General features: G+C 41.8%; 1 protein-coding gene and 1 non-coding gene across 3 annotated transcripts in view; one reads left to right on the top strand and one right to left on the bottom strand.

Annotated features, from left to right (window-relative positions):
- Positions 1-835: 835 nt before the first annotated feature.
- LOC111818748 lies at positions 836-941 on the top strand. The gene has a single exon (XR_002822663.1). It is a non-coding gene; the product is annotated as a U6 spliceosomal RNA (small nuclear RNA).
- Positions 942-3,751: 2,810 nt separating this feature from the next.
- Positions 3,752-12,627, bottom strand: part of CUNH12orf54 (chromosome unknown C12orf54 homolog) — a 15,754-nt gene continuing 6,878 nt past the window's right edge. For both annotated transcript variants that reach the window (XM_023723614.1, XM_023723615.1), the window contains exons 5-9: positions 10,610-10,642; positions 8,483-8,507; positions 7,467-7,515; positions 5,237-5,416; positions 3,752-3,944 (exon numbers count right to left, since the gene is read on the bottom strand). In XM_023723614.1, coding sequence (XP_023579382.1) covers positions 5,278-5,416; positions 7,467-7,515; positions 8,483-8,507; positions 10,610-10,642 — 246 coding nt within the window. In that variant the 3' untranslated portion in view covers positions 3,752-3,944; positions 5,237-5,277. The remainder of the gene's footprint in view (positions 3,945-5,236; positions 5,417-7,466; positions 7,516-8,482; positions 8,508-10,609; positions 10,643-12,627) is intronic.

Below are 12,627 nucleotides of genomic sequence, written 5' to 3'. Positions count from 1 at the left end.
AAACAAAACAATAACAAAAAGTTGTAAGAAATTCAAAAGAAAAACATAACAATTGGGCCATCCAAAAGCTCAGCAGACTAAAGTGCTTGCTTAGGCAGGCCCAGGGACCAGGGACTCTGAGGTGGAGATTGAGACTGGGCATGGTGGTGTGCATCTGTAATCCAGCGCTTGGGAGGCTGAAAACAGGAGGATCACTATGAGTCCGAGCTGTGTAGTAAGACCCTGTAGACCCCGTACTAAAATACATAAAAAAGAATAAAAAGAAAAAAAATTTAAGCATTTAACTGCTGCTTTCAAAAGACCAGCAGAGATGGACAGTACAATTATCCAAACTGTCCTGCATATATACCTAAATGTCTTTCCTCTTCCTTTTATTAGTGTAACCTCCATTTTATTATTTATTTTCCTGAACATATTAATCAAAGTCATTGTAGTAGCTCCAGTATCTGGATCTTTGTGAGTCTGTTTCTGTAGGTTTTGCTCTTGGATGGGCAGTTTGAGGCAGGTAATCTTAATCCAAGAGCATTAAATTGCTTCAAAATCATGTTTATGACCTCATGAGGTCTGGCCCATTTCTTGTTGACAGCCTAGGATGCTCTGTTGTATACTGGTTCCACGGCTTTCTATGGCTCTTACTAACATTTTCAAAACATTAGGTATTTCTAGAATATCTATCCATTTGTTTAGTTGTTTTTATTTCATTATTTGTGTAACTTGAATGTATTAGATTTAAGCTCAAGTATTTCTTTTGAGAGTGCTAATATATGATATCATTCTATTTTTTATTAATTTTATTGAGAAACAGCACTGAGACAATTTCAAAACTGATTAATAGGTGCTCGCTTCGGCAGCACATAACTAAAATTGGAACAATACAGAGAAGATTAGCATGGCCCCTGCACGAGGATGACACGCAAATTTGTGAAGTGCTCCATATTTTTACTCAGGTCAACAATTTCTGACATTGCCAGTGAAGCGGAAGACCCAATACTATTATGGGCTACTGGACTCTTTTAGAATATTTTGCTGAGTTTACACACCTATAATATTCAAATAATGGAACTTAACAAAAAAAGGGGATACAGATGAATGTTCATTTTGTATCTGTGTATTCAAAGTGGTTAGGATAGATATATAGTTACATTCTCTTAATAGAGGGATTTGTTCTTTTTTTTTTTTTTTTTTTTTTTTTTTTGGTGGTACTAGGGATCGAACTCAGGACCTTGCACTTGCCAGGCAAGCACTTATTCCACTGAGCTATCTCCCCACCCCTAGAGGGATTTGTTCTAATGGTGTTTGTAAATAGGATATCATGTCCACATCTTATGCAGCAATTAACCACTAGGAAGAATGTATGCAATGTGTTAATTATTGAAACTGTCCTACCAATTTGGTTTGAAACTGTCTCATTCATTGCTATTTGTTTCTCAATAAAATTATGGAAAAAAATTTAAAAACCTGATTAATAGGACAGTTTCAATAATCAATACATTGCATATTGTTATTTTCTTAGTGGTTATTCATAGTATAAGATGCAGACATGATATCCTGTTCAAACACTATTAATACAAATCTTTCTTCTCATTGAATTAAGAGAAAATAGCTGTATATCTATCCTATTTTGTACATACAGATACAAAATGGTCCTTCTTTTGTATTCCCTTTTTTTTGTTTAATTTTGTTAGAGATGGGTGTTCCATTGCCATTTAAATATTGTAGGTATGTGAATTCAGCAAAATAATCCAATATAGTCCAGTAGTCCATAATAGTAGTGGGTTATCTGCAGGACTGGCAATGTCGGAAGTTGTTGACTTGAGCCTTTTACAGCTCAGCATATTAATATGGCTTTACTTTTTATACCTCGTTTTTATACTTTTCTGCTGGATGGTTAAGACCAAGATAAAACAAGACCTTTATAACAAGAAATGTATCTTTTGTATCTGATAAGGTCAGTATGACATCATTCTAAATTTCTAATTCAATTTTTACACTGATACATATGAAAATGGTTGATTTTGTATGACAGCCTCATAATCCGTACCCTTGATATACTTGCTTATAGTTGCTTGAATTTTCAACCTGACCTTTCAAATTTTCTACATAGATGATTATATCATCTATAAACACAGGTTTATTCTTTTCTACATATATACCTTTTATGTTCTTTTTGGTCTTGCTAAATATTACTTTCAGGATGATGAGATGAAAAGGAATTTTTTTTTTTGATCTGTCACAGCTGAGTTTTTCTTTTCTCATGAATGCACTTCTAGTCCACTAATTGGTTCTTGCTTTCTAATACAATGCGATGTCATTCCTGCATGTGTAAGTTTGAGAGGTAAAATTTTGAATGTAACTGCACTGAAATCCTGATTTTGAGAAAAGTTTTTCCTCATTATTCTGAGTAAATTTTGCTGTCTCTCTGAAATTCTACAAAATGTCTGAGATTTTGTACTTAGCTTTAGAAATAAAAAATCAGTGACAGCATTTATTTTTATTTTTTATTTTTTGCACTTTAGGGAAGGGTCTACAGGATGTTCAGGGTCTCACTACTAGATCGGGCACATAGTGATTTGCCTGTTTACAGCCTCCCAAGAGCTGGGATTTCAAGCGTGCACCACCACGCCCAGTCTCAATTGCTGCCTCAGCAACCCCAGGGGTGGGGCCAGCACGGCAGGCCCGGGTATTGAACCCCTGGCTCTTGCGCCTGCTTGCAGGTGCTTTAACCCCGCTGAGCTATTTGGCTGGTCTTTTTTTTTATAGTGACAGCATTTTTAATGCTGTTGAATTAGCATGAAAAGAGAGCATCCTTTCTAGCTTTTGTGTTTAGTACCACTAAATATTTATGATCTCTTTATTATGGAAAAATTATCAATTTCATAAAATTTTAATAAGTTAAAATTTGTATTTTAACAACTGCCAAGTCATGAAACATCTAATAAGATGAAAATTTTTTTCTTTTTTAATGTATTTGGTACAGGGTCTCTCTACACAACTCAGACTTGTAGTGATCCTCCTGTTTTCTGCCTCCCCAGTGCTGGGATTGCGGGCACACGCCACCACGCCCGGTCTCCGTGGCTGGCTCAGCATGCCTGCGGTGGGGCTGGCATGGCCTGTGATTCTGAGGATGGAGCCCCGGTCCCTGAGCTTGCCTGAGCAGGCGCTTAGTCCACTGAGCTGTCTCACAGGCCCAAGATTTCTTAAAACTTACTTTCTGTCTACATGTACTTTGTTTATTATTTTACTGGTGATGTGGCATATTCTCAGTCCTGGGGTTCAGTTTTATGCTGTTTAGTTAATGCGTTCTGCTTACTGGTTCAGATTTTGCTTAGACAATAGCAATTACCTTTCTTGCCATGTAATATGTGTTCACAGTTACAAATGTCACTACCCTTGACAGGTATTCCAAGTGGCCCTTCCTATGGCTTGTACATTCAGTGGACTTTCCACAGGGGCAAGATGATCAGGCCGGAAAGGAGCACTGAGGCCACAGCCTATTAGAAACGAAAGGAGACCTAAGCACCCCACATGTATGACAATCTGTGTCCAGGAGGAGGAGGAGGAGGAGGAGGAGGAGGGGGAGGAGGAGGAGAGAATCACACAAATAATAACAGACAAAAAGTCAGAATGAGTTTATAATCTTATAATCCAGGTCTTCTCAGCACACGGTGCCATTCTGTGAGCCAAATGCAGGTCTATTACTACATTCCACCAGACCCAAGAGAAAGCAAGAGGAAAATTTTTTCAGGTCACATTTATTTCCACAGTTGTTTATTTGCTTGGTTCTCTGCTTGGCAACTGGGGTGTTTTGGGGTCTCATCTGATTTCCATGTTCCCAGCTGCAGCCATAGACACTGGTGTCTCTGCTTGTGCACACCACGGCCTTTCCTTGGCTCAGTGATGATGTTTCTCCAATAGTTTCTCCTTTGCAGGCAATTAGCTGAGCCCTAGTTGTCGCATGGATGGGGGAAAAATAAGAAATTTGTTTTCCTCCCTGCTAGGTAGCTTGTGAGGCATGTGGCACTGAAGGTAAAAGCAATCCTTGCACCGTGCTTCTACCCTTGTGCCCCCGCCCAAAGCACCCAACACAAGCTGAGGGAAGAGGTGTACTGACTAGATCACATCCTCTATTCTCCCCTTGGTAACTGAACTCAGGACCTTGTGCTTGCTGGCAAGTGCTTGTGCCACTGAGCTCCGTCCCTGGCCAGGTCCTTTCTGAACAGCGCCCCCTTCTGGACCTTCGGTGTCCTACTATTGCTCTTCACAGTATGCTAATGCCAAAGACAGCTTTCTGTCTCAGTGTCTGAGCTAAAACTGGGTTTTGAATGATGACTGAAGTTTTGTGAACGTGTGTGTTCTTTTAGAAAGACATAACCCTGTTTCCAGAATATTGGACTATTTTGTGTTTATTTATATAGGAAACAGGATGAGTCTTGTACTAAACCTCACAAAGATGAAGCCAATTTTCTTGATCACCTAGAGGTTAAACCCTGTCTGGAAAGAATTCCCAACAAGTCCTAGAGAGGATCATTTAGAGTGCTGGTATCTGAGACTGTCCGCTTCTCCAGGGTGGAGCTAGGTGTTACATGATTCTAAGGAACAGGAAAGTTAAAGGGGTTAGGACAAGGCCTGTCACATATGCGGTACCACTGAGGACCCCAATAAAGGAGTCTTTACGCTTATATTTGACTTGATATTGAATTAAGTCCTGAAAGTAAAGTAAGTTTATTTATTTATTTATTTAATGCATTTGATACAAGGTTTAATTACGCAGCTCAGACTCGTAGTGATCCTCCTGTTTTCAGCCTCCCCAGTGCTGGGATTATAGGCGTGTACCACCAGGATCATGCTGGGGATCGAACCCAGATCCTTGTGCTTGCCAGGCAGGTGCTTGGACCACTGAGCTATCTCCCCAGCTCTGGGTTCACCTTTTTAAAGTCGCCATCTTTCAATCTGTTTGCCCCCTTGTGGTTGTTTCCTAACTCCTAAACAGTCCTTACACAGAACCACCCACATCCGATACACTCTGTGCAATTCTTTGTCTCAATTAGAGAGACCAAAAGAACCTGATCTGAGCCCGGCCTCACCTTCCTACCCTCCTCACCCCGTCGCTCCTGCTTCGGGTGATGCTGCTCTGCTGTGGTGGGATAAGGATCCCTGAGCTTGGGCTACGGGCTACAGTCCGAGGGGCAGTGGGGGAGAGTTTGCAGGAAAGATCATTTGGGAAGAGGCAGGTCACCTGGCAGAAGCAGAGGAGTTCTTTCTTCCTTGACGCTAGAGTTAGGGTCCAGGATAGTAAGCTGACTGGCCGGAGAGTTGTGTCCTAAGGTTGTGGAAATTGGTTCCCGATGGCTGGTCCCCAGTGCTGAACTGCGACTTCACCTTTGAGGTTGTGGAGAAATCTGGAGGCCTTGTGCTCCTGCGCCCAACAAGAGATGGTGTACACTGAGCATCACACTATGCCTTGTGAGTATGCGCAGTTATTATGCCAATAACAAATTCTAAACGGTAATCAGGCAAAAAGAACAAGAAAAAATTCAAAGAAAACCTGTAACGGGGAAGGAGCAAGGAGGGAAAGGTAAAGGAGTAAAATACAGACATGCACTCGACAGTGAGTTAGTTACGCAGCTACTTTCTGTGGGCTCACCAAGGGGAAAGTTTTGTGCTAGAAATGTTCTCGATAATGTCTCAGGCCTCAATCTTGTACTCGAAAGAACTACTGTGGAAGAACGAATGTGCAATGTGTGGATTATTCTGACTCCCACTAGCCCGTTCTGAAACTCACTTTTATTGATATTTCCTGCTTTGATTAAGTTTAAAATTATAAATGAACATACCAAGTACCTGCCCAAATTTTCAAAAATAAAAATACATTAGTTCTGAGGAAAAAAGAGGCGGTTGTGCATGTACAGGGAAGAAAGATCCTCTCCCAGCCTCCCTGTCTCTGGCCTTCACGTCCTTACAGATTTGTTGTCACTTTCCAGCCAGAGCGGACATCACTGACTGGGAATTGAGATCCGTGGTGGTCACGGGCCACAGGAAAAGCTCTTGCTGGGCGTTAGGAGATTAAGTGTGGTAACTGCGTGAGCTTAAGGTGTCATCTGGAAAATTCCTCCTGCTTATCTCATAGGAATAGTGAGCTTAAATAAAATTGTAGATTCCAAAGGATTTTGACCAATCAAAGGTGCTCTTCATGCTAAAGTTTATTTATTTTTATTTTTATTTTTTTTATTTTAGGGAAGGGTCTGCAGGGTGTTCAGGGTCTCACTACTAGATCAGACTTGTAGTGATTCTCCTGTTTACAGCCTCCCAAGTGCTGAGATTACCGGCGTACCACCATGCCCAGTCTCATTCACTGTCTCAGTGTGCCATGGGGGCGGGGCCAGCACAGCAGGCTTGAGGATCGAACACCCGGTCCCTGTGCCTGCTTGCAGGCTCTTTAATCCACTGAGCTATCTGGCCGACCCACTAAGGTTTAGAATGTACAAATACATTCAGAATTTATGTAAGTATGAGGAGACTTGCCAATTGTCCCTCATAGTTTCAGCACTGAGCAGGCTGAGACACAATCAGTGATCTCAAAAGGCGTGGTTCTATTTGGCAAAGGCCAGCTCTCTGAGACAGAAGCAAATGCTGTTCAAAAGAGATTTAGGGAGTTCACTTTCTCCATTTCTTGGTTCAGGCAGGACCATACCTGAAACATTTTAAACTAATTTTTTAAAAATGCTAAACAAAAAAGGGGATACAAATGAAGGACCATTTTGTGTCTGTATATTCAAAATAGTTAGGATAGATATACAGCTGCATTCTCTTAATTCAATGAATAGAAAAATTTGTACTAATAGTGTTTGGACAGGATATCATGTCTGCATTTTGTACTATAAATAACCACTAAGAAGACAACACTATACAATGTATTAGTTATTGAAACTATCCTACTAATTGGTTTAGAAACTATCTCATTGCCATTTGTTTCTCAATAAAATTATGACAAAAATAAAATAAAAAAGAAATAAAAATAAAAATGTATGCATCTTTAAATATCTCTAAAGCATGATGTTGCCAGTTTTCTTGACTACTTAGCTCTGTTTCTCCACTATCACTATTGTAGGTCATTCTAACTAAATCTAATCTTAATTAAATCTCTGGTATGGTAGCCTGATATTTTCTCTCCTTGCTCTGTGGAAAATAAGCTGACCTCTCTCAGTGTTGGGGCATTGGTATCCCAACCATTTTTGAATTGTATTTATGGTTTTTCTATGACACTAATTCTCTCTCTCTTCTTTAGTAGCTTGGCCATGCACCTTAGGCTGAGGGTGACGGAGACCAGCCTTGTCCTGTGGCAGAGTGCGGACTGGATGGACAGTCCTCTGAAGGGTTGGGGTCCAGAGCCAGCTGCATTCCTGGCCACCACACCCACATCCAGGCGCAGGTTGTTTCCCTTAGAAACTGTCAGATTAGGCACTTACCCGGTTCTGGGTGCAGATGAGATGGGTGATACACAACAGTTGCTCATCCCTGAGGCGGACACAGGAAGGAAGCACTCTGTTATGGGGCGTGGAAATATCCCCCCAGTTTCTCAGCTCATACCTCATTTCAAGTTAGCAAGTGAAAGTAGGAGGGGCCAGACTTGTGTCAGAGAAGTGGCTGCAGAACGTGGCACAAGGCATCTGGGAAGCCCAGTGAGCCATAGTCCCTGGAGTTCTGGTCAGTCAAGACGGGCTGTTGAGAGCTGGCGCTGCCTCGGTCTGAGGGCACTGCCATTGGAACCAGTTACACTTTCTCATTTCTTACCTTCTCTTTTTTTTGTATAGAAGGATATAATAAAACTAATCCTCCTCACTCCCCTAAATCTGACCTTCCTTCCCCACCTTTCAGGATGCAGAGAAACAGCAGCGACTAGATAATAAATCCACATTTCCACAGCTAGGCGGTCAGGCATATGTTCCCAAGGCCCTCCAGAGACCTCTTTGGAAATCCTGTTTCCTGGATAAAGAGCACCCTTCAAAGCGGAGGGAAGCCTGAGCCTTGGCCCCTGCTCTGAGGGATCCAGCACGAGAAAGGTCTCCTAGTTCTCACGGCAGATTCGGCCAGATCACACTTTCTCATTCTGGAGTGGAGGCGATTGACCAGACTTGGAGAGAAAGCAGGTTGCTGTACTACCCAGCCCGCGGCACTCTAACAGCCTGCAGGAGGAGGACACTCTGTACCTGGGGTGGCAGGGCTGGCAGTGGTGGCGAACTTTTCAGAGCTTTCGGGGCTGTAGGCAGGCAGCTGTGGCTGTGTACTGCACATTCACCACCCCCAGTGGGAGTTGGTGGAGGCTTGAAGGACAGCCAGTGCCCACCTTGATTGAAGGGGGAATAAAGTGACCTGGAGCCCAGATTTAAGCCCAAGGGAAGGCCCTAAGATGAGACTTTGAGACCAGTTCCTTCTCATTCCCTCTTCAATTCATTATCCAAACCATATATATAGTTATTTTTACCTCGAATCCGAGCATCTTCCTGCAGCTGAAATTATAGAGAATTCAATGAGTCAGAAACCCAACAGACTGATTTCAGAAGTCAGAATATACCAGCTATAGACTCAGCAGGTGTAGAGATGTCTTAGAGAAATACAGGCTTCTTGGGGATGGAACTGATTTCTCTATTGCCCAAAAGCAGGGTGTGTGTAGTCTTTCAATCTCTCAAAGCAAACACGGCAGACAACGCTCTGCCCGTGGCTGCGCTCGTGCATGCTGTGTGATGAAGTGATACAAGAGCAAGCTGTGGACCTGCAGGGTGGCGGCCACGTAGCTCATTACTTGCATCCTTAACTGCTCACAGAACACACTCACGCTGCCAGTCTGCCCGGCCTTGCTGTGTGACTTTTTGGGCCTTTTTCCACTTCCTCAGAGTGTCTAGCAGTCTCTGCAGGGGGATCCCCTTGAACTACTTCTGAAGGAACTTTGTAAGGGTCCTTGTCACTCACTTCAGAGTGAGTCGCTGCTGATGTGAGGCTGCCTGTGCTCACGTGAGACGGTGGCTTGGAGTCAGCACACACGAGACTCTGTGGACAGGCGGCCTCCTTCCAGTAGCTCAGTCCTTCCGGAGGAGACTATGGCCTAAGGAGACCAATTTCTGGTGACGCGGAGGCATCCTGATCAGAGGAAAAGCTCGGGTGAAAGCAGCAGGCTTCTGATCTCTGCCCGGCACGGCACCGCTTTTACCTCCAGACAGGGGGAGACAGAGGCTGCTGGGATTTTCCTGAGTCCCAGATGCTCTCACAGAACACAGTGACACAGCAGATTGGAACGTAGAAACATTCTGAGGTCAAGAGTGATCTCAGGGGTGGGGAGATAGCTCAGTTGAATAAGCGCTCGCCTGGCACGTGCGGGGTCCTGAGTTCAATCCCCAGTACCGCACCGAGGAAAAAAAAGTGATTTCAGTGGTGAAAGCGAGAAAGCTGGTTTCCAGTGCCTGCGCCATCGCTTTGTCCATTATCCCTGCCCAGCTAGGAAGAGAGCTGATTTTCCCAAATTGTAGGAGGTTATTATTATTGTTGTTGTTGTTGTTGTTATTATTATTATTATTATTATTATTATTATTATTATTATTATGTTATGTATTTGGCACAGGGTCTCACTATGCAGCTCAGACTTGTTGTGACCCCAGGAGGCTAATGTTATACTTAGATTCTAGTTTTAATGAAATTGTATCCATATTCAGGGGAACAAAAGCTAAGAAATATGAACAGAAGTTTCCTGCTTGTGGTTTTATGATGGTATCTGTGTGGTCTTGTCCTTTTCTATTTTTATAGCCTGTGGAAATAGTCTCTCATTAGTGATTCTGCAGAGAAAGAGAGAGTCTATTGCTCTCCACTGTAGCAGAAAGCAGAAAAAATGCAATAGTGGGCTTAGTAGGACCCTGAGCAAGCCAATACAACAGCTTGGGGGAGCCAAGTGTGGCGGTGCACGCCTGTACTACTCTGGGAAGCTAAGGAAGGAGGAATGCAAGTTTGAGCTCAGTATTAGCAGCTCAGTGACTTAGGAGGACCCGACCTGAGAACAAAAGAATAAAAGGCACAGGGATATTGCTTGGTAGGAAGGCTTTGGGTTCAGTCCCCAGTACCACAACAAAGAGACCTCAGCATCTTTGGAAGACCTGCAGTGTGGTGTATGCTTGACTATATTATTTGAATGTCTGATCACCCTCACCTACACAGAGCAAGAGTGGAGAAAGAGCATGCTTCTGTTTACCCTCAAAGCTGGTACCCCTTTAGCTGGTACTTTCCTGTGTTTAATAAACATATTTACCTAATAAGGCATTTTATAATATTACTTGTGTATTCCCTTCTACTTGGTCATTCCTCAGCATTTCTTGAAAACATGCTCCTGAGAGAAGCTATAGTAAATGCAGTTTTCTTTATGGATCATCAAAGTTCTTCAAAGGAATTATTAGGCTTATTTTTGCTTTAGTTGTCTGGACAGATATGTCAATGGCACTTTTGGAGAGAAAATCACTAAATAAATAAAGATAAGACTTGGTTCACTAACCATGTCATTAGGGAATAAAAATGGGTTCCAGGAAGGTGACAAGGCTAGGAAATGTAGAGAATCAAAGTTTAACCTTACCTCCTTTTGTATATCCTTAAAAGCGGACAGCACCTGTCAGAAGACAAAAAAAAAAAAAAAAAAGAAAAAGTAGCATTGCAGATTTCACTTCATCAAACAGATTTTCATATAAGAATCTAGGCAGTAGGCTGTGGAGTGTGGGCTTTATCTCCAACAGTTAACTCTCATCAATTTCTACTCTCCACATGCCTCTCGGCTCCATTTCTCCACACGGTACATCAGAGAAATACAACAAGGCACTCAAGGAGGGTTGAGCTCTGGCAGACTGTCTAGTGGAAACTGCTGTTGTAATAATTGCTTTTTAATTCATCCTTGTTCTGAAGACATGCATAGCTAGTAAAATGAACATTTCACTATCTTTAGGTTATAGTATACTGGAGGACAAGACAACGTCGGTGAGGACATGAAGCAGCTAAAACTCTCACTTGTTATGGGAGGGGATGTGAAATCATGCAGATACCTTGGAAGAGATTCTGGCAGTTTCTCATAATACTGAATAAAAATATATATACTTATTTTGGAGAGATACAATAGCAGTTGGAACTATGGATTAGCTCAGAGATTAGCCTATCTTAAAGGAAAGGGCAATAACTTTAGCACAGACAACTGTATCTTACTTGGTGGAAATAAATGTAGATATCAGGAATTTCAACTTATGTATAAGAGTGCATGTGAAAAATGAATAACCAAGAGGAAGAGTGCACCAACAATCAACTCACAGCCCTTTGTACTCCCTTCGTTCTATCTTAGGTTCTCAACAGGATAATCTTTACCCTTATGTGAGCAACTCACTTTTTAGCTAATACAGTAATGCAAGATAATGAGATGGCCATGCTGACATAGAGACCTGCAATTAAGATTACTTCCTTCTGTGAAATGTATAAGAAGAGTTGCTGAAAAAAGAGAATAAAAGTTTGGCCACAGCACTCATTTAACATAATATATTCAGTAGGGGCTTGCAGGACAGGCCGTGGAGAATTTCACCTATTCTAAATTTTAAAAAAAAATCCATAGGAATTGATTTAATGCACTGTCTTTCCCTGCTTGGTTCCATGTGGTAAATGTCCTATAAATTCAAAAATAATTCATTACCCTTTGGCTATCAGTGCTTGCCAAGAGTATACATGACTAATGCATACAACCATAACAGCAACACTGGGATGCTGACGAAGCTGGCACGGCGAGAATCCCTCAGAACTCCGAACAGATGCCAGTGTCCTCTGAGAGGGCAGCCCGGCTTGTGGCAGCTGCCTTGTGGGCATCACTTGGTTTGGGACTTGTTCATAGATGAACTTGACACTGTCCTGCGTGAGAACTGGCCACCTTTACGGTCATTTTCAGATGTCAGGGAAACCCAGGACATTTTGTCAAAGTGAACAGGCCACCAACTGTAATAAGAGAAACTATTCAGATGCTCACTGAATTTAAGTCTATTATAAATCAATTTCAGAAATTGAATTTAAAAACAGGGCTTAGGATAGTATATTGACTGAGAGCTACCGCTCATAGCATTGGTTCACTTGGAAGACTGAACAAATAGTATGATGACTGAATGAGCAGATATGTAAATCACCTCATTCCTACTGATGACTGAATGAGACAATTTACATACTAAACTCATAATTTTCAAGATCCCAAATACTTTCTTCATAGGATTGAGCTAAGTCATTCACTATACAGCATATGACTCAGCCATTTCCCATGAAGGAAGACACTTTTTTTTTTTTTGGTGATGTTTTCAGGTCATTTTATTTATTTATTTTCCCCATAATTTTATTGAGAAACAAATAGCAATGAGACAGTTTCAAACCAAATCAGTAGGACAGTTTCAATAATTAACACATTGCATACATTCTTCCTAGTGGTTAATTGCTATACAAGATGCGGACTTGATATCCTATTTACAAACACCATTACAACAAATCATTCTATTCATTAAGAGAATGCAACTATATATCTATCCTAACCATTATGAATACACAGATACAACATGGACATTCATCTGTATCCCCTTTGTT

Source organism: Octodon degus, unplaced genomic scaffold, assembly GCF_000260255.1.
Source record: "Octodon degus isolate 3935 unplaced genomic scaffold, OctDeg1.0 scaffold00100, whole genome shotgun sequence".
Taxonomy (NCBI): domain Eukaryota; kingdom Metazoa; phylum Chordata; class Mammalia; order Rodentia; family Octodontidae; genus Octodon; species Octodon degus.
This window is presented reverse-complemented; position numbering and strand designations above follow the sequence as displayed.